Source organism: Pseudophryne corroboree, chromosome 3 (assembly GCF_028390025.1).
Source record: "Pseudophryne corroboree isolate aPseCor3 chromosome 3, aPseCor3.hap2, whole genome shotgun sequence".
Lineage (NCBI taxonomy): Eukaryota > Metazoa > Chordata > Amphibia > Anura > Myobatrachidae > Pseudophryne > Pseudophryne corroboree.
This window is the reverse complement of record NC_086446.1, coordinates 805,315,144-805,338,006: the sequence shown is the minus strand read 5'-3', so window position 1 is coordinate 805,338,006 and position 22,863 is coordinate 805,315,144. Positions and strand designations below refer to the sequence as shown.

The following is a 22,863-nucleotide window of genomic DNA, read 5'->3' as shown; positions in this document are numbered from 1 at the left end:
ACAGTGTCCAGCAGGTCCGTCATCAGTCATTACATAATAAATATATATACCTGTCCGGCTGCAGTACTAGTGATATTATATATATATATATATATATTAATTTCATCTCATTATCATCCAGTCTATATTAGCAGCAGACACAGTACGGTAGTCCACGGCTGTAGCTACCTCTGTGTCGGCAGTCGCTCGTCCATCTATAAGTATACTAGTATCCATCCATCTCCATTGTTTACCTGAGGTGCCTTTTAGTTGTGCCTATTAAAATATGGAGAACAAAAATGTTGAGGTTCCAAAATTAGGGAAAGATCAAGATCCACTTCCACCTCGTGCTGAAGCTGCTGCCACTAGTCATGGCCGAGACGATGAAATGCCAGCAACGTCGTCTGCCAAGGCCGATGCCCAATGTCATAGTACAGATGTCAGGAATCGACTCACCAAGCTAACATCTGTCCGCCGCTGCGGACTCCGTCCTGGCTCCCTGCGGTCACCTGTCATCCACGTCCCTGCCATCGGACGCCATTATGGGTCTGAGAGCGCCCCTGTGACGGCGGCGTGTAGCGCGCCGCGTTCCCGCTGGGCCGCGGCATGGGCGCCGCCATGACAGCTTCCAGTACTCAGCATACGGCGGCCAATCCGGTGCTTGGCCGCACCCACTTTTCCTCACTCCACCAATGACTGTTAACCAAGGGGTATATATGTAGCTGCAGGTCCAGTCTGCAGGCATCCTGGACTTTGTGTCACTCCTGAGACTCATGTGAAAGGATCTGGTTCCTGTCTCCTCCGTGTACCTGGCGATTCTCAAGAGACTTTGTACTCCTGGTTACTTCACTCAGCTCCGTGGAACTTCAAGTCCCAGCAATACCTGCATTCATCATTGGGCTTCACACCCATCATTACCTGGTGTGCTTCAGCCTAGCAGTAGAGACTGACTCCAGGTGTGTTCCATCTCTCACCTGTGATACAGCTTGCTCGCTGTCAGTGCTTCACCACCTGCACTGTGGACACAGTCAGACTCCTGCCTCTGCTATCAGGTTTGCCATACTTCAACATCACAGCTAAGTTCCATGATTTAACCTGCACTGGTTTCTATACCAGAATAATTCCTACAAGTTACCTTCTCATCTGTTTATCATCTTTACCGGTTATCATTTCTTCAAGTCATTATCCATTCTGTTCCAATAGACTTTCAGCTATCACGCTGCATAATTGACACTTGCATTTATTATTATTTCTGCTGCCGTATTATTTATCATCTGTATAATAAATACCATTGCGCTCATGCGCAGAAACATCATCCAGCCTCCTCGTTTTCTCCCATCTACCTCCACTGACCCACTAGCGCCCCCTCTGGGGACACAGACAAGACCTGACCTGACAGTAAGTCCAGGATCGATGGACTCGGATGGTGGACGGAGTGTGGGGTCAGAGGCCTTGCAAAACCTGGTCTCCCGTCTAGATGGTCAAGAGGCTGCGCAGCAGCAGATGTTCCAATTCCTGCAAGGGATGTCCTCCCGGATAGATACACTACAGCAATCCCTGCCTAGTGCACACACTTCTTCTGTTCCTGTTACTCCAGCACCTGCCAGTACTGTGAGTTCTCCTATGCCGGCTGCATCAGCTCCAGTGTCACGTCTGCACCTGCCCGTGCCAAGCAAGTATGATGGCAGTCCAAAGTTGTGTCGCGGGTTTCTTAACCAATGTGAAATCCAATTTGAATTGTTGTCACATAATTTCCCCACGTCTAGATCCAAGGTTGCTTACATCATCTCTCTACTTTCCGGATCTGCTTTGAGTTGGGTGTCTCCTCTGTGGGAACGTGCCGACCCTCTGATTAACAACTATGCAGAATTCGTGTCAACCTTCAGACGGATCTTTGACGAGCCTGGTCGTGCAACATCAGCTTCGGCAGACCTGATCCAACTTCGTCAAGGTACCCGAAGCATGGGACAATATGTCATCCAGTTCCAGACGTTGGCTGCAGAGATTCAGTGGAACAACCAAGCTCTGGTAGCAGCTTTCTGGCATGGACTCTCGGATCGGATCAAGGATGAACTGGCGACCCGTGATCTCCCTGAGCAGTTGTCTGATTTAATTTCTTTGTGTATCAAGTTGGACTCTCGCATCCGCGAACGCAATAATGAACGTGCCCGGAGTGAGCCCCGCAGATTAAGGATGATACCTTCCGTACAGCTCCAGTCTCCACCTTCTGATGAGCCTATGCAAATAAATAGGTCCCGCCTAACTCCTGAGGAGCGGTCAAGAAGAATGAGAGAGAGACTATGTCTATATTGTGCGGCTGCAGGCCACCAGATTAACTCCTGCACAGTGCGTTCGGGAAACGCCAGATCCTAACTTGCAAAGGAGGAGTCAAGTTGGGATCTTCTAGTCAAGCTCCTTCTAGTCAAGATCTTATCCTTCCTGTGACTTTAGAGACTTCAGTTGGGCTTCAATCTGTATCTGCTTTAGTGGACTGTGGAGCTGCAGGAAACTTCATCACCCAAGCTGCGGTAAATAAATTTTGTTTGCCTGTATGTGAACTTTCTTCCCCAGTCTATATTACCGCCGTGGATGGTAGCCGAATCCCCAAGGGGAATATCTCTCACCAGACTGTACCAGTGGTTTTGGGAGTTGGGATCTTACACTCTGAATTAATTAAGTTCCTAGTCATTCCTCAAGCCACCCAAGAGATCGTGTTGGGCATGCCCTGGCTCCAGCTACACAACCCACAGTTTGACTGGCCAACGTTACAACTCTCTTCTTGGGGTTCACATTGCCATCAGTCCTGTCTAGCCCAAATCTGTCCTGTAAAGTCTACTGAAGTCAAAACACAGTCAAGTCTTCCTGCGGTTTATCAAGATTTCTCAGATGTCTTCAGTGAAAAAGCCGCAGATGTCCTGCCGCCCCATAGAGAATGGGATTGTCCCATCGATCTCCTTCCCGGCAAGAAGCCACCTAGGGGGCGTACCTATCCACTATCTGTTCCCGAAACGGAAGCGATGAGCGATTACATCAGGGAAAATTTACAGAAGGGATTCATCCGTCCTTCATCATCACCAGCTGGTGCAGGCTTCTTCTTTGTCAAAAAGAAGGATGGAGGACTGCGTCCATGCATTGACTACCGGGGTCTTAATGACATTACCATTAAAAATAGTTACCCATTACCACTCATCACCAAATTATTTGACAGAGTTAAAGGAGCCCGCATCTTCACCAAGTTAGATCTTCGCGGTGCCTACAACCTCATCAGAATCCGGAGTGGTGATGAATGGAAGACAGCTTTTAACACTCGAGATGGTCATTACGAGTACCTGGTAATGCCATTCGGGTTGAGTAATGCCCCAGCAGTGTTCCAGCACTTTGTGAACGAAATCTTTCGTGATGTTCTGTATAAATACCTTGTAGTTTATCTGGATGATATCCTCATCTTCTCCCAAGATCTTCCCTCTCATCGTCTACAAGTCCGTGAAGTTCTCCGACGTCTTCGTGAGAACCGGCTCTACGGTAAACTATCCAAGTGTACCTTTGAAGTTTCCTCTATACCCTTCCTGGGATATATAATTTCCGGATCGGATCTTCAGATGGACCCGACAAAATTGGAAGCCATTGCCAATTGGTCCATTCCAAACTCTCTCAAGTCTATTCAGCGATTCCTGGGATTTGCCAACTACTATAGGAAATTTATTCGGGGATTCTCCACTCTCATCGCTCCTATTACCAACCTAACTCGGAAAGGGGCAAACCATTCCAACTGGCCTGAAGAGGCTTTAGCGGCCTTCCAGAAGATCAAGCTGGCCTTTATGTCTGCTCCAGTTCTGTCCCAGCCAGATGTAGACAGACCGTTCGAGTTAGAGGTGGATGCCTCTACAGTGGGAGTTGGAGCGGTTCTCTCCCAGAAGGGAACTGATGGGAAGATTCACCCCTGTGGATTTTATTCTCGTAAATTCCTCCCTGCAGAAGCTAACTATTCCATTGGAGATCAAGAACTACTGGCGATTAAGCTGGCCCTCGAGGAATGGAGGTATCTCCTGGAAGGGGCCAAACATCCGTTCAACATCTACACGGATCATAAAAATCTGCTGTATTTAAAGGCAGCCCAGTGCCTTAATCCTCGCCAGTCCAGGTGGTCTATGTTTTTCTCACGTTTTAACTTTAAGCTTCATTTCCGTCCAGGTTCGCAGAATGTTAAAGCTGACGCCTTATCCCGGTCTATGGAATCCGAAGAGGAAACGCCTGACTCAGTTCCACATTCCATTCTGAGTCCTGTGGTATTTGCTGCAACTCAAGTCTCCCCAACTCCTCCTCCTGGTAAGACTTTTGTTTCCCCAGAACTCCGTCCCAAGTTGCTGTCTTGGGCCCATCAATCCAAGTTCACTGGTCATCCCGGGGTTCTGAAAACCTTCAAGTTCCTCTCTGAGACATACTGGTGGCCAAAGATGAAAGCTGACATCAAGGATTTCGTGGCATCCTGTCCTAAGTGTGTGCAGCATAAGACTCCTCGTCAGTCTCCAGCAGGTCAGTTACAACCATTGTCTGTTCCTAGTCGCCCCTGGTCGCACCTGTCCATGGACTTTATCTCCGACCTTCCTCCTTCTCAAGGATACAATACCATCTGGGTTGTAGTGGACAGATTTACCAAGATGGCCCATTTTGTTCCTCTCCAGGGTCTCCCTTCTGCCCCAAAACTTGCCCAAATCTTCCTACGGGAGATTTTCCGCTTACATGGTCTACCCTCAGAAATAATATCCGATAGAGGTGTACAGTTTGTAGCGAGGTTTTGGAGGGCTCTCTGTTCTGCAATGCAAGTCAAACTGAAGTTTTCGTCATCTTACCACCCGCAGACGAATGGGCAGACAGAAAGGGTAAACCAAGAACTAGAGACATTTTTAAGGTTGTATGTTTCATCTTCCCAGGATGACTGGTTTGATCTGCTCCCATGGGCCGAGTTTGCCCACAACTTCCGCTACCACACTGCTACTGAGACGACTCCATTCTTTGCAGTGTATGGACAACATCCTCGTGTCCCAGACTTCCAAGAGCTTCCTAACATGGATGTTCCTGCCGCCACTTCTGCTCTGAGTCAGTTTTCTTCCATCTGGAGGAAGATCCACACTTCTCTCAAAAAGGCCTCCAGTCGGTATAAACACTTTGCTGATCGCAAAAGACGTGCAGTTCCTTGCTTAAAACCTGGGGACAAGGTTTGGCTGTCTACCCGGAACCTCCGTCTTAGGGTCCCGTCTATGAAATTTGCACCACGTTTCATTGGCCCCTTTCCTGTCGAAAGAGTCATCAACCCTGTGGCCTACAAACTGAAATTACCATCTTCTCTGCGAATACCTAATGCTTTTCATGTTTCTCTCCTCAGACCTTTAGTCCTAAATCGTTTCCAGAGAGCTCTTCCAGTTGGTCCCAAAATTCGAACTCAGCGGGGCGTGGAATTCGAGATTGGAAAGATTCTGGATTCCCGTTGCCGGTACGGACGACTTCAATATCTTGTCGATTGGTCCGGTTATGGCCCAGAGGAGAGAAGTTGGGTGAATTCGTTGGATGTCCATGCTCCAAGGTTGGTCCGTGTCTTCCACAACACTCATCCTTCCAAGCCACGTGGGTGTTCGGTGCCCACCCTTAAGGGGAGGGGTACTGTCAGGAATCGACTCACCAAGCTAACATCTGTCCGCCGCTGCGGACTCCGTCCTGGCTCCCTGCGGTCACCTGTCATCCACGTCCCTGCCATCGGACGCCATTATGGGTCTGAGAGCGCCCCTGTGACGGCGGCGTGTAGCGCGCCGCGTTCCCGCTGGGCCGCGGCATGGGCGCCGCCATGACAGCTTCCAGTACTCAGCATACGGCGGCCAATCCGGTGCTTGGCCGCACCCACTTTTCCTCACTCCACCAATGACTGTTAACCAAGGGGTATATATGTAGCTGCAGGTCCAGTCTGCAGGCATCCTGGACTTTGTGTCACTCCTGAGACTCATGTGAAAGGATCTGGTTCCTGTCTCCTCCGTGTACCTGGCGATTCTCAAGAGACTTTGTACTCCTGGTTACTTCACTCAGCTCCGTGGAACTTCAAGTCCCAGCAATACCTGCATTCATCATTGGGCTTCACACCCATCATTACCTGGTGTGCTTCAGCCTAGCAGTAGAGACTGACTCCAGGTGTGTTCCATCTCTCACCTGTGATACAGCTTGCTCGCTGTCAGTGCTTCACCACCTGCACTGTGGACACAGTCAGACTCCTGCCTCTGCTATCAGGTTTGCCATACTTCAACATCACAGCTAAGTTCCATGATTTAACCTGCACTGGTTTCTATACCAGAATAATTCCTACAAGTTACCTTCTCATCTGTTTATCATCTTTACCGGTTATCATTTCTTCAAGTCATTATCCATTCTGTTCCAATAGACTTTCAGCTATCACGCTGCATAATTGACACTTGCATTTATTATTATTTCTGCTGCCGTATTATTTATCATCTGTATAATAAATACCATTGCGCTCATGCGCAGAAACATCATCCAGCCTCCTCGTTTTCTCCCATCTACCTCCACTGACCCACTAGCGCCCCCTCTGGGGACACAGACAAGACCTGACCTGACAACAGAGCATGTAAAATCCAAAACACCAAATATCAGTAAAAAAAGGACTCCAAAATCTAAAATAAAATTGTCGGAGGAGAAGCGTAAACTTGCCAATATGCCATTTACCACACGGAGTGGCAAGGAACGGCTGAGGCCCTGGCCTATGTTCATGGCTAGTGGTTCAGCTTCACATGAGGATGGAAGCACTCAGCCTCTCGCTAGAAAAATAAAAAGACTCAAGCTGGCAAAAGCACCGCAAAGAACTGTGCGTTCTTCGAAATCCCAAATCCACAAGGAGAGTCCAATTGTGTCGGTTGCGATGCCTGACCTTCCCAACACTGGACGTGAAGAGCATGCGCCTTCCACCATTTGCACGCCCCCTGCAAGTGCTGGAAGGAGCACCCGCAGTCCAGTTCCTGATAGTCAGATTGAAGATGTCAGTGTTGAAGTACACCAGGATGAGGAGGATATGGGTGTTGCTGGCGCTGGGGAGGAAATTGACAAGGAGGATTCTGATGGTGAGGTGGTTTGTTTAAGTCAGGCACCCGGGGAGACACCTGTTGTCCGTGGGAGGAATAGGGCCGTTGACATGCCTGGTGAAAATACCAAAAAAATCAGCTCTTCGGTGTGGAAGTATTTCACCAGAAATGCGGACAACATTTGTCAAGCCGTGTGTTGCCTTTGTCAAGCTGTAATAAGTAGGGGTAAGGATGTTAACCACCTCGGAACATCCTCCCTTATACGTCACCTGCAGCGCATTCATAATAAGTCAGTGACAAGTTCAAAAACTTTGGGCGACAGCGGAAGCAGTCCACTGACCAGTAAATCCCTTCCTCTTGTAACCAAGCTCACGCAAACCACCCCACCAACTCCCTCAGTGTCAATTTCCTCCTTCCCCAGGAATGCCAATAGTCCTGCAGGCCATGTCACTGGCAATTCTGACGAGTCCTCTCCTGCCTGGGATTCCTCCGATGCATCCTTGCGTGTAACGCCTACTGCTGCTGGCGCTGCTGTTGTTGCTGCTGGGAGTCGATGGTCATCCCAGAGGGGAAGTCGTAAGCCCACTTTTACTACTTCCACCAAGCAATTGACTGTCCAACAGTCCTTTGCGAGGAAGATGAAATATCACAGCAGTCATCCTGCTGCAAAGCGGATAACTGAGGCCTTGACAACTATGTTGGTGTTAGACGTGCGTCCGGTATCCGCCGTTAGTTCACAGGGAACTAGACAATTTCTTGAGGTAGTGTGCCCCCGTTACCAAATACCATCTAGGTTCCACTTCTCTAGGCAGGCGATACCGAAAATGTACACGGACGTCAGAAAAAGACTCACCAGTGTCCTAAAAAATGCAGTTGTACCCAATGTCCACTTAACCACGGACATGTGGACAAGTGGAGCAGGGCAGGGTCAGGACTATATGACTGTGACAGCCCACTGGGTAGATGTATGGACTCCCGCCGCAAGAACAGCAGCGGCGGCACCAGTAGCAGCATCTCGCAAACGCCAACTCTTTCCTAGGCAGGCTACGCTTTGTATCACCGGTTTCCAGAATACGCACACAGCTGAAAACCTCTTACGGCAACTGAGGAAGATCATCGCGGAATGGCTTACCCCAATTGGACTCTCCTGTGGATTTGTGGCATCGGACAACGCCAGCAATATTGTGTGTGCATTAAATATGGGCAAATTCCAGCACGTCCCATGTTTTGCACATACCTTGAATTTGGTGGTGCAGAATTTTTTAAAAAACGACAGGGGCGTGCAAGAGATGCTGTCGGTGGCCAGAAGAATTGTGGGACACTTTCGGTGTACAGGCACCACGTACAGAAGACTGGAGCACCACCAAAAACGCCTGAACCTGCCCTGCCATCATCTGAAGCAAGAAGTGGTAACGAGGTGGAATTCAACCCTCTATATGCTTCAGAGGTTGGAGGAGCAGCAAAAGGCCATTCAAGCCTATACAATTGAGCACGATATAGGAGGTGGAATGTACCTGTCTCAAGCGCAGTGGAGAATGATTTCAACGTTGTGCAAGGTTCTGCAACCTTTTGAACTTGCCACACGTGAAGTCAGTTCAGACACTGCCAGCCTGAGTCAGGTCATTCCCCTCATCAGGCTTTTGCAGAAGAAGCTGGAGGCATTGAAGGAGGAGCTAAAAGGGAGCGATTCCGCTAGGCATGTGGGACTTGTGGATGGAGCCCTTAATTCGCTTAACAAGGATTCACAGGTGGTCAATCTGTTGAAATCAGAGCACTACATTTTGGCCACCGTGCTCGATCCTAGATTTAAAACCTACCTTGGATCTCTCTTTCCGGCAGACACAAGTCTGCTGGGGTTCAAAGACCTGCTGGTGACAAAATTGTCAAGTCAAGCGGAACGCGACCTGTCAACATCTCCTCCTTCACATTCTCCCGCAACTGGGGGTGCGAGGAAAAGGCTCAGAATTCCGAGCCCACCCGCTGGCGGTGATGCAGGGCAGTCTGGAGCGACTGCTGATGCTGACATCTGGTCCGGACTGAAGGACCTGACAACGATTACGGACATGTCGTCTACTGTCACTGCATATGATTCTCTCACCATTGAAAGAATGGTGGAGGATTATATGAGTGTCCGCATCCAAGTAGGCACGTCAGACAGTCCGTACTTATACTGGCAGGAAAAAGAGGCAATTTGGATGCCCTTGCACAAACTGGCTTTATTCTACCTAAGTTGCCCTCCCACAAGTGTGTACTCCGAAAGAGTGTTTAGTGCCGACGCTCACCTTGTCAGCAATCGGCGTACGAGGTTACTTCCAGAAAATGTGGAGAAGATGATGTTCATTAAAATGAATTATAATCAATTCCTCCGTGGAGACATTGACCAGCAGCAATTGCCTCCACAAAGTACACAGGGAGCTGAGACGGTGGATTCCAGTGGGGACGAATTGATAATCTGTGAGGAGCGGGATGTACACGGTGATATATCGGAGGATGATGATGAGGTGGACATCTTGCCTCTGTAGAGCCAGTTTGTGCAAGGAGAGATTAATTGCTTCTTTTTCGGTGGGGGTCCAAACCAACCCGTCATTTCAGTCACAGTCGTGTGGCAGACCCTGTCACTGAAATGATGGGTTGGTTAAAGTGTGCATGTCCTGTTTATACAACATAAGGGTGGGTGGGAGGGCCCAAGGACAATTCCATCTTGCACCTCTTTTTTCTTTCATTTTTATTTGCGTCATGTGCTGTTTGGGGAGTGTTTTTTGGAAGGGCCATCCTGCGTGACACTGCAGTGCCACTCCTAGATGGGCCAGGTGTTTGTGTCGGCCACTAGGGTCGCTTATCTTACTCACACAGCTACCTCATTGCGCCTCTTTTTTTCTTCTTTGCGTCATGTGCTGTTTGGGGAGTGTTTTTTGGAAGGGCCATCCTGCGTGACACTGCAGTGCCACTCCTAGATGGGCCAGGTGTTTGTGTCGGCCACTAGGGTCGCTTATCTTACTCACACAGCTACCTCATTGCGCCTCTTTTTTTCTTCTTTGCGTCATGTGCTGTTTGGGGAGTGTTTTTTGGAAGGGCCATCCTGCGTGACACTGCAGTGCCACTCCTAGATGGGCCAGGTGTTTGTGTCGGCCACTAGGGTCGCTTATCTTACTCACACAGCTACCTCATTGCGCCTCTTTTTTTCTTCTTTGCGTCATGTGCTGTTTGGGGAGTGTTTTTTGGAAGGGCCATCCTGAGTGACACTGCATTGCCACTCCTAGATGGGCCCGGTGTTTGTGTCGGCCACTAGGGTCGCTTATCTTACTCACACAGCTACCTCATTGCGCCTCTTTTTTTCTTTGCGTCATGTGCTGTTTGGGGAGTGTTTTTTGGAAGGGCCATCCTGCGTGACACTGCAGTGCCACTCCTAGATGGGCCCGGTGTTTGTGTCGGCCACTAGGGTCGCTTAGCTTAGTCATCCAGCGACCTCGGTGCAAATTTTAGGACTTAAAATAATATTGTGAGGTGTGAGGTATTCAGAATAGACTGAAAATGAGTGGAAATTATGGTTTTTGAGGTTAATAATACTTTGGGATCAAAATGACCCCCAAATTCTATGATTTAAGCTGTTTTTTAGTGTTTTTTGAAAAAAACACCCAAATCCAAAACACACCCGAATCCGACAAAAAAAATTCGGTGAGGTTTTGCCAAAACGCGGTCGAACCCAAAACACGGCCGCGGAACCGAACCCAAAACCAAAACACAAAACCCGAAAAATTTCAAGTGCACATCTCTAGTTAACACCCAGTAGCCTGATGTGATTTTGTCTGTCTTGACAAAGGCTCTGATGGAGCCGAAACGTCGAAATTTTTGCTGACATGCTGTCGTTCCTCTCTATGTGAGATACACCTGTGAGGTATAATAAATTCATTATCATCAGGGAAGTGGTGAGTGTCTGTACTCTTCTTGGATATATATATATATATATGCATATTTAATATGCTATGTATATGTGTATGTATATATATATATATATATATATATAGGTGTATATAAGGTATATATATATATATATGTGTGTGTGTGTGTGTGTGTGTGTGTGTGTGTAGATATGTGTGTATGTATATATATATATATATATATATACACACAGACTCACTAGTTTTACGGACCCAGCATATACTGGGTCACCTCAGTCCCCACCCCCGTGATTGGCTCCACCCAGTTCTGGAAACCCCCCCCCATGCAAATCCTGCGTTTGCCACTGCACTAAGTGTAATATGGGGGGGTAGTGTAAGGTGCTGCTGTGTGTAATATGGGGGGGTAGTGTAAGGTGCTGCTGTGTGTAATATGGGGGGGAGTGTAGTGTAATGTGCCACTGTGTGTAATATGGAGGGGTGTAATGTAATGTGCTACTGTGTGTAATATGGGGGGGGGGTGTAATGTAATGTGCTACTGTGTGTGTAATATGGGGGGTGTAATGTAATGTGCTACTGTGTGTGTAATATGGGGGGTGTAATGTAATGTGCTGCTGTGTGTAATATGGGGGGTGTAATGTAATGTGCTACTGAGTGTAATATGTGGGTGTAGTGTAATGTGCTGCTGTGTGTAATATGGGGGGTGTAATGTAATGTGATACTGTGTGTAATATGGGGGGGTGTAATGTAATGTGCTACTGTGTGTAATATGGGGGGGTGTAATGTAATGTGCCACTGTGTGTAATATGGGGGGTGTAATGTAATGTGCTACTGTGTGTAATATGGGGGGTGTAATGTAATGTGCTACTGTGTGTAATATGGGGGGGGGTGTAATGTAATGTGCTACTGTGTGTAATATGGGGGGTGTAATGTAATGTGCTACTGTGTGTAATATGGGAGGGGTGTAATGTAATGTGCTACTGTGTGTAATATGGGGGGGTGTAATGTAATGTGCTACTGTGTGTAATATGGGGGGGGGGTGTAATGTAATGTGCTACTGTGTGTAATATGGGGGGGTGTAATGTAATGTGCCACTATGTGTAATATGGGGGGTGTAATGTAATGTGCTACTATGTGTAATATGGGGGGTGTAATGTAATGTGCTACTGTGTGTGTAATATGGGGGGTGTAATGTAATGTGCTGCTGTGTGTAATATGGGGGGTGTAATGTAATGTGCTACTGTGTGTAATATGGGGGGGGTGTAATATAATGTGCTGCTGTGTGTAATATGGGGGGTAGTAATGTAATGTGCTACTGTGTGTAATGTGGGGGGGGTGTAATGTAATGTGCTGCTGTATGTAATATGGGGGGTAGTAATGTAATGTGCTACTGTGTGTAATATGGGAGGGTGTAATGTAATGTGCTGCTGTGTGTAATATGGGGGGCGTAATGTAATGTGCTGCTGTGTGTAATATGGGGGTAGTAATGTAATGTGCTACTGTGTGTAATATGGGGGGGTGTAATCTGCTGCTGTATGTAATATGGGGGGAGGTGTAATGTAATGTGCTGCTGTGTGTAATATGAGGGGGTGTAATGTAATGTGCTACTGTCTGTAATATGGGGGGTGTAATGTAATGAGCTGCTGTGTGTAATATGGGCGGCGGATGTGGGGCTGATAGCCTTTTTGTCAAAATTTGAATATTGTTTTTAGTAGCAGTACTACAAGTCCCAGCAAGCCTCCCCCGCAAGCTGGTACTTGGAGAACCACAAGTACCAGCATGCGGAGGAAAACCGGGCCTGCTGGTACCTGTAGTACTACTACTAAAAAAATACCCCAATAAAAACAGGACACACACACCTTGAAAGTAAATGTTTATTACATACATCCACACCTCCATATACACATACTTACCTATGTTCACACGAGGGTCGGTCCTCTTCTCCATGTAGAATCCATGGGGTACCTGTTGGAAAAATTATACTCACATAATCCAGTGTAGATCGGTCCTCTTCTGTTCTTTGTAATCCACGTACTTTGCAAAATAAAAAAACGAACACCCGACCACGCACTGAAAGGGGCCCCATGTTTTCACATGGGACCCCTTTCCCCGAATGCCAGGAACCCCCCCTGACTTCTGTCTAAGAGGGTTTCTTCAGCCAATCAGGGAGCGCCACGTCGTGGCACCCTCCTGATTGGCTGTGTGCTCCTGTAGTGTCTGTCAGGCAGCACACGGCAGTGATACAATGTAGCGCCTATGCGCTCCATTGTAACCAATGGTGGGAACTTTGTGGTCAGCTGTTGACCGAAAGTAACCTCAACGCTGACCACAAATTTCCCACCATTGGATACAATGGAGCGCATAGGCGCTACATTGTATCACTGCCGTGCAGTGCCGTAACTAGACATTTTAGCGCTGTGTGCAAGATAGGGCATCAGCGCCCCCCCCCTATGTAAAACTGGGGCAAAATATATAGGGGCCTGGCTTCATGGGGAAGGGGTGTGGCCACAAAATAATACCAGTTCATATTACATATTATAGTAGCCGCTGTTATTCAAATTACGTCGCACAGTAGCGCCACTACACCAGGTACAGCCCCTCTTACACATTACGGCAGACAGAGTCCACTTTTTACACAATACTGCAGACAGCGTCCCCTTTTGACACATTACGGCAGACAGCGTCCCCTTTTTACACATTACGGCAGACAGCGTCCCCCATTTTACACCTTACGGCAAACAGCATCCCCTTTTACACATAACGGCAGACAGCGTCCCCTTTTTACACATTACTGCAGACAGCATCCCCTTTTACACATTACGGCAGGCAGCATCCCCTTTTTACACATTACGGCAGACAGCATCCCCTTTTTACACATTAGGTAGACAGACAGAATAGATGATACTTACCGTCTCTCTGCTGGCTCAGGCAGTCAGGCTCCTCGGTGCCGGCAGCTCCGGAGGCAGGGGAGAAGGAAGAGGAGGGAGGGGGACTCTGGAGCTGCAGCAGCGCACTGTAATTGCCGGCGGCGCTGCTGCAGCTGTCCCTCTCCTTCCGCATTGGCTGGCCACCTCTGTGAATGCTGGGATGAGGGAGGCGCATCCCAGCATTCACAGGAACGGCGGCCGGCCTATGTGGAAGGAGAGGGACTGCTGCAGCGGCGCCGTCACCAATTACCCCCATGCCCACAGTCACTGCACAACTCATACACCACCCCCAAGCCCGCTGTCACTGCACAACTCATACTCGCCCCCAAGCCCACTGTCACTGCACCGGAGTTCAGAAGTAGCTGGGCCGGAAACACAAGGCTGCCCGCAGATAGGAAGAGAGCTCCCCCTCCATGAGTAAGGGGAGAGAAGCAGCCTGCTGTGCTACCGCTGCGGCTGTTTACATGTGTGCTCGGCTGGAAGTGCGGGTCATCTGCGGGGGGGGCGCGGCGGCGGTGGAATACAAAAAAACAAGAAGTGTTCAGATGCAGTGGTCTGCCGGGTGGCGGAGAGCGGCGGGACCCCACCGGCTTCTCTGACGCATCCCCGGCACCAATGGTAATTACGCCACTGTCCCCCAATCTCCCTCCCTCTGCCTCCTTAATTTTCTATTTATTTAATTGAAAGCCTTACCTTAGCCCCGCCCCCATGCGCTGGTCTGCTGCTGCCTCCTCCTTCTACCAGAGCTGCCTGGTTTAGTGTGTGGGTGCGCGCAGCAGCTGAGGAGCTGAGCGCACACCACAGGCAGTGCAAAAGTGACGGGCGGCAGACAGCGGGATTTGAGTGACATACAGCGGCCGTGCTGGTTGTGCTGCCAGATGGTGCGCCCACAGTGCATTTGCGCTGTGGGCAAGGCACCATTAGCACACACCTAGTTACGGCCCTGCTGCCGTGTGCTGCCTGACAGACACTACAGGAGCACACAGCCAATCAGGAGGGTGCCACGACGTGGCGCTCCCTGATTGGCTGAAGGAACCCTCTTAGACAGAAGTCAGGGGGGGTTCCTGGCATTCGCGGAAAGGGGTCCCATGTGAAAACATGGGGCCCCTTTCAGTGCGTGGTCGGGTGTTCGTTTTTTTATTTTGCAAAGTACGTGGATTACAAAGAACAGAAGAGGACCGATCTACACTGGATTATGTGAGTATAATTTGTTCAACAGGTACCCCATGGATTCTACATGGAGAAGAGGACCGACCCTCGTGTGAACATAGGTAAGTATGTGTATATGGAGGTGTGGATGTATGTAATAAACTTTTACTTCCAAGGTGTGTGTGTCCTGTTTTTATTGGGGTATTTTTTTAGTAGTAGTACTACAGGTACCAGCGGGCCCGGTTTTCCTCCGCATGCTGGTACTTGTGGTTCTCCAAGTACCAGCTTGCGGGGGAGGCTTGCTGGGACTTGTAGTACTGCTACTAAAAACAATATTCAAATTTTGACAAAAAGGCTATCAGCCCCCCATCCGCCGCCCTTGGATGGGGGGGACAGCCTCGGGCTTCACCCCTGGTCCTTGGGTGGCTGGAGGGGGGGGACCCCTTGATTGAAGGGGTCCCCACTCCTCCAGGGTACCCCGGCCAGGGGTGACTAGTTGGGTATGTAATGCCAGGGCCGCAGGGACCAATATAAAAGTGTCCCCTGGCTGTGGCATTATGTACCTGGCTAGTGGAGCCCGGTGCTGGTTTTACAAATACAGGGGACCCCTACGCTTTTTGTCCCCCGTATTTTTGGAACCAGGACCAGGTGCAGAGCCCGGTGCTGGTTGATTAAATATGGGGGAGCCCCTGTCACTTTTTCCCCCATATTTTTTCAACCATGATCGGCTCAAAGAGCCCGAGGCTGGTTTTGCTTAGGAGGGGGGACCCTACGTATTTTTTTTTTTAAATTTTAACAATGTTTTAATTTTTACGAAAAGGTGCGCAATGAAGCCCAGCACGGATCTCACAGATCCGGCCGACATTCATTGTGTTAAAGTCGGCAGTGTTTTACAATTCACTCCCGTAAAACACTGCCAAAAAATACGAATGACATCGACATCGGTAAATACGAAAATGCAGAATACGACAGCTTAGTAAATTAGTCGTAATAAATTCAAAAAGTTGCAAATTTACACTTTCGATGTCATTCGTGTTTGAACTTTAACCTCATTCAGAAAAATACGAATTTTAGTAAATATACCCCATTGTCAGATGTTGTGGTGTGCACCAAACAAACACCCCTGATGGCACTCACTGCAATTACACTCCTCCTCCTCAGCCTGGCATTTTTTCCTTGGGCGGTGAGCACAAGAACAAACCTCCAAAATCCATTTGTCTTGGAACTGTAGCACCTAATTATAAGGTGAAAAACCACAGTATAAAGTGGAAATACTAAGGGCACCAATCTACCGAGAGCAATTTAGGAACAGGCATATAGGATTGACTAAATCTGTGTATTATCACATTTCAGAGGGTGAGATCCTTGTTTTTAAAGTCATTTTATTTAACAAATGATGTGCAATATGTAATGGCTTTTAATAATATTAAATTGTGTTAATAATTTATACCAGAATTGTGTATTCACATAAGCGCTGGTTTAGGTTATTGTATTTGTTGTATTACGGAGACTGACTATCTCCACTCAGCAGACGCTAGGTAGAAGCAAACCACATCAGCGCCTTAACTACCATTTGGTATAACTTCTCTTGCTCCTCATCAGTGGCTGGCATTGGCATAGCATAAAAGGAGTGAGGTGGGCGTGTGAGCAGCATGACGTAATCACTTCACATCACGCTGTTTTTGTACATGGAAGTGGAGCAGGAAATCTGAAAGCTGGTGACAGTGGCACCCTTGATTAACCCAGGCGTCTGGTCAGTAATACAGTCCTGACAGGGTGCAGTGCAGAGCGGACAGTAATCAGCCTGCTCGGAGATCGCTGCATCAGGCATGTGAGATCGGGGTGCCAGACATTAGGGGGTGCCTGTGCGCACCAGGCACCCCCCCTGCGCACACCTAAGGACACTGTGCAGTGTTCCATACGTTCAGGAAAAGGATAGATAATGAGAATTACACCCAGCATGCAGAACAGGGGAAGTGGCACTGTGCAGCAGTCCATACGTACAGGAAAAGAATATATAATGAGAATTACATCCAGCATGCAGAACAGGGGAAGTGACACTGTGCAGCGTTCCATACGTACAGGAAAAGGATAGATAATGAGAATTACACCCAGCATGCAGAACAGGGGAAGTGGCACTGTGCAGCTGTCCATACGTACAGGAAAAGGCTATATAATGAGAATTACATCCAGCATGCAGAACAGGGGAAGTGACACTGTGCAGCGTTTCATACGTACAGGAAAAGGATATATAATGAGAATTACATCCAGCATGCAGAACAGGGGAAGTGGCACTGTGCAGCTTTCCATACATACAGGAAATGGATAGATAATGAGAATTACACCCAGCATGCAGAACAGAGGAAGTGGCACTGTGCAGCTATCCAATTATACCAGGAAAGGATAGATAAGGAAAATTAAACCCAGCATGTAGAACAGGGGAAGTGGCACTGTGCAGCTGTCCATACATACAGGAAAAGGATAGATAATGAGAATTACACCCAGCATGTAGAACAGGGAAGTGGCACTGTGCAGCTGTCCATACGTACAGGAAAAGGATAGATAATGAGAATTACACCCAGCATGCAGAACAGGGGAAGTGGCACTGTGCAGCTATCCATACGTACAGGAAAAGGATAGATAATGAGAATTACACCCAGCATGCAGAACAGGGGAAGTGACACTGTGCAGCGTTCCATACGTACAGGAAAAGGATATATAATGAGAATTACATCCAGCATGCAGAACAGGGGAAGTGGCACTGTGCAGCTTTCCATACGTACAGGAAATGGATAGATAATGAGAATTACACCCAGCATGCAGAACAGAGGAAGTGGCACTGTGCAGCTATCCAATTATACCAGGAAAGGATAGATAAGGAAAATTAAACCCAGCATGTAGAACAGGGGAAGTGGCACTGTGCAGCTGTCCATACATACAGGAAAAGGATAGATAATGAGAATTACACCCAGCATGTAGAACAGGGAAGTGGCACTGTGCAGCTGTCCATACGTACAGGAAAAGGATAGATAATGAGAATTACACCCAGCATGCAGAACAGGGGAAGTGGCACTGTGCAGCTATCCATACGTACAGGAAAAGGACAGATAATGAGAATTACACCCAGCATGCAGAGCATGGGAAGTGGCACTGTGCAGCTGTCCATATGTTCAGGAACAGGATAGATAATGACAATTACACCCAGCATGCAGAACAGGGGAAGTGGCACTGTGCAGCTGTCCATATGTACAGTAAAAGGATAGATAATGAGAATTACACCCAGCATGTAGAACATGGGAAGTGGTACTGTGCAGCTGTCCATACGTACAGTAAAAGGATAGATAATGAGAATTACACCCAGCATGCATAGCAGGGGAAGTGGCACTGTGCAGTTGTCTATACATATAGGGAAAAGACAGTTAATGAGAATTATACCCAGCATGCAGAACAGGGTAAGTGGCACTGTGCAGATATCCATACGTACAGTAAAAGGATAGATAAATGAGAATTATACCCAGCATGCAGAACAGGGGAAGTGGCACTGTGCAGCTGTCTATACATATAAGGAAAAGACAGTTAATAAGAATTACACACAGCACATATAGGTAAAGACGTTCACTGTACAGATATACAATGTACGGAAAGTTTTCAGAATTGCAGCCAGTACTTATGGAATATATTATTTTCAGTTAAAAAGAATGACGTCAGGTCCTGAAAGGTTCTCGGTTACACATGGAAGAGAATTGCACCAGCTGCTCATACAGAGAAGTCACAATAACAGGCAATGACTATAAATAAGGCAGATGTGTATGTACCTGTATATCTCATAGTTCTCCGAGCAATTGGATGGATTACACAGAGTGACTTGTAGAGATCCGAGGACTGCGCTACCGGTGATCTGAAGGGTGACATTGCATCTCCAGCCTGCAGGACAACACAGGAAATGTAACTTATTCTCCTCGTCCTCTCTCCTGCCTCTGACATTGTGGACCGCCCGCACCTCCTGCAAATCCTTCACTTCCTTGGTCTGCGTGATCCTGCCCTCTCCTGGCTGTCCTCCTACCTCTCTGACCATTCATTCTCTGTCTCTTCTCCTGGCTGTCCTCCTACCTCTCTAACCATTCATTCTCTGTCTCCTCTCCTGGCTGTCCTCCTACCTCTCTGACCATTCATTCTCTGCCTCCTCTCCTGGCTGTCCTCCTACATCTCTGACCATTCATTCACTACCTCCTCTCCTGGCTGTCCTCCTACCTCTCTGACCATTCATTCTCTGCCTCCTCTCCTGGCTGTCCTCCTACCTCTCTGACCATTCATTCTCTGCCTCCTCTCCTGGCTGTCCTCCTACCTCTATGACCATTCATTCACTACCTCCTCTCCTGGCTGTCCTCCTACCTCTCTGACCATTCATTCTCTGCCTCCTCTCCTGGCTGTCCTCCTACCTCTCTGACCATTCATTCACTACCTCCTCTCCTGGCTGTCCTCCTACCTCTCTGACCATTCATTCTCTGCCTCCTCTCCTGGCTGTCCTCCTACCTCTATGACCATTCATTCTCTGCCTCCTCTCCTGGCTGTCCTCCTACATCTCTGACTGTTCCTTCTCTGCCTCCTCTCCTGGCTGTCCTCCTACATCTCTGACCGTTCATTCTCTGCCTCCTTTCCTGGCTGTCCTCTTACCTCTCTGACCATGCATTCTCTGTCTCCTCTCCTGGCTGTCCTCCTACATCTCTGACCATTCATTCTCTGTCTCCTCTCCTGGCTGTCCTCTTACCTCTCTGACCATTCATTCTCTGTCTCCTCTCCTGGCTGTCCTCCTACATCTCTGACCATTCACTCTCTGTCTCCTCTCCTGGCTGTCCTCTTACCTCTCTGACCATTCATTCTCTGTCTCCTCTCCTGGCTGTCCTCCTACCTCTCTGACCGTTCCTTCTCTTCCTCCTCTCCTGGCTGTCCTCCTACCTCTTTGACCATTCATTCTCTGCCTCCTCTCCTGGCTGTCCTCTTACCTCTCTGACCGTTCCTTCTCTGTCTCCTCTCCTGGCTGTCCTCCTACCTCTCTGACCGTTCCTTCTCTGCCTACTCTCCTGGCTGTCCTCCTACATCTCTGACCGTTCCTTCTCTGCCTCCTCTCCTGGCTGTCCTCTTACCTCTCTGACCATTCATTCTCTGTCTCCTCTCCTGGCTGTCCTCCTAATTCTCTGACCATTCATTCTCTGTCTCCTCTCCTGGCTGTCCTCCTACATCTCTGACCATTTATTCTCTGTCTCCTCTCCTATTGTCCTCTTACCTCTCTGACCATTCATTCTCTGTCTCCTCTCCTGGCTGTCCTCCTACCTCTCTGACCGTCCCGTCTCTTCCTCCTCTCCTGGCTGTCATCCTACCTCTTTGACCATTCATTCTCTGCCTCCTCTCCTGGCTGTCCTCTTACCTCTCTGACCATTCATTCTCTGCCTCCTCTCCTGGCTGTCCTCTTACATCTCTGACCGCTCATTCTCTGCCTCCTCTCCTGGCTGTCCTCCTACCTCTCTGATCATTCATTCTCTGCCTCCTCTCCTGGCTGTCCTCCTACATCTCTGACCGCTTCTTCTCTGTCTCCTCTCCTGGCTGTCCTCCTACATCTCTGACTATTCATTCTCTGTCTCCTGTCCTGGCTGTCCTCCTACATTTCTGACCATTCATTCTCTGTCTCCTCTCCTGGCTGTCCTCTTACATCTCTGACCGTTCATTCTCTGCCTCCTCTCCTGGCTGTCCTCCTACCTCTCTGACCATTCATTCTCTGCCTCCTCTCCTGGCTGTCCTCCTACATCTCTGACCGCTTCTTCTCTGTCTCTTCTCCTGGCTGTCCTCCTACATCTCTGACTGTTCCTTCTCTGCCTCCTCTCCTGGCTGTCCTCCTACATCTCTGACCATTCATTCTCTGTCTCCTCTCCTGGCTGTCCTCTTACCTCTCTGACCATTCATTCTCTGTCTCCTCTCCTGGCTGTCCTCCTACATCTCTGACCGTTCCTTCTCTTCCTCCTCTCCTGGCTGTCCTCCTACCTCTTTGACCATTCATTATCTGCCTCCTCTCCTGGCTGTCCTCTTACCTCTCTAACCATTCGTTCTCTGCCTCCTCTCCTGACTGTCCTCCTATCTCTCTGACCATTCATTCTCTGCCTCCTCTTCTGGCTGTCCTCCTACATCTCTGACCATTCATTCTCTGCCTAATCTCCTGGCTGTCCTCCTACCTCTCTGATTGTTCCTTCTCTGCCTCCTCTCCTGGCTGTCCTCTTACATCTCTAACCATTCATTCTCTGTCTCCTCTCCTGGCTGTCCACCTACCTCTCTGACCGCTCCTTCTCTGCCTCCTCTCCTGGCTGTCCTCCTAACTCTCTGACCTTTCATTCTCTTCCTCCTCTCCTGGCTGTCATCCTACATCTCTGACCGTTCATTCTCTGTCTCCTCTCCTGGCTGTCCTCCTACATCTCTGACCGTTCATTCTCTGCCTCCTCTCCTGGCTGTCCTCCTACATCTCTGACCGTTCCTTCTCTGCCTCCTCGTCTGGCTGTCCTCCTACCTCTCTGACCGTTCCTTCTCTGTCTCCTCTCCTGGCTGTCCTCCTACATCTCTGACCGTTCATTCTCTGTGTCCTCTCCTGGCTGTCCTCCTACATCTCTGACCGCTCCTTCTCTGCCTCCTCTCCTGGCTGTCCTCTTACATCTCTGACCGTTCATTCTCTGCCTCCTCTCCTGGCTTTCCTCCTACATCTCTGACTGCTCCTTCTCTGCCTCCTCTCCTGGCTGTCCTCCTGCCTCTCTGACTGTTCATTCTCTGTCTCCTCTCCTGGCTGTCCTACTATCTCTCTGACTGCTCCTTCTCTGCCTCCTTTCTTGGCTGTCCTCCTACATCTCTGACTGTTCATTCTCTGTGTCCTCTCCTGGCTGTCCTCCTATATCTCTGACCGCTCCTTCTCTGCCTCCTCTCCTGGCTGTCCTCCTACATCTCTGACTGTTCATTCTCTGTCTCCTCTCCTGGCTGTCCTCCTACATCTCTGACCGTTCCTTCTCTTCCTCCTCTCCTGGCTGTCCTCCTACCTCTTTGACCATTCATTATCTGCCTCCTCTCCTGGCTGTCCTCTTACCTCTCTAACCATTCATTCTCTGCCTCCTCTCCTGACTGTCTTCCTATCTCTCTGACCATTCATTCTCTGCCTCCTCTTCTGGCTGTCCTCCTACATCTCTGACCATTCATTCTCTGCCTAATCTCCTGGCTGTCCTCCTACCTCTCTGATTGTTCCTTCTCTGCCTCCTCTCCTGGCTGTCCTCTTACATCTCTAACCATTCATTCTCTGTCTCCTCTCCTGGCTGTCCACCTACCTCTCTGACCGCTCCTTCTCTGCCTCCTCTCCTGGCTGTCCTCCTAACTCTCTGACCTTTCATTCTCTTCCTCCTCTCCTGGCTGTCATCCTACATCTCTGACCGTTCATTCTCTGTCTCCTCTCCTGGCTGTCCTCCTACATCTCTGACCGTTCATTCTCTGCCTCCTCTCCTGGCTGTCCTCCTACATCTCTGACCGTTCCTTCTCTGCCTCCTCGTCTGGCTTTCCTCCTACCTCTCTGACCGTTCCTTCTCTGTCTCCTCTCCTGGCTGTCCTCCTACATCTCTGACCGTTCATTCTCTGTGTCCTCTCCTGGCTGTCCTCCTACATCTCTGACCGCTCCTTCTCTGCCTCCTCTCCTGGCTGTCCTCTTACATCTCTGACCGTTCATTCTCTGCCTCCTCTCCTGGCTTTCCTCCTACATCTCTGACTGCTCCTTCTCTGCCTCCTCTCCTGGCTGTCCTCCTGCCTCTCTGACTG

General features: G+C 49.0%; 1 protein-coding gene across 1 annotated transcript in view; it reads right to left on the bottom strand.

Moving 5' to 3' along the window:
* LOC135056919 (pancreatic triacylglycerol lipase-like) overlaps positions 1 to 22,863 on the bottom strand; it is a 224,254-nt gene that overhangs the window by 51,469 nt on the left and 149,922 nt on the right. Inside the window, exon 7 of the mRNA XM_063962696.1 lies at positions 18,846 to 18,954. Within this exon, the coding sequence (XP_063818766.1) occupies positions 18,846 to 18,954 (109 nt within the window). The remainder of the gene's footprint in view (positions 1 to 18,845; positions 18,955 to 22,863) is intronic.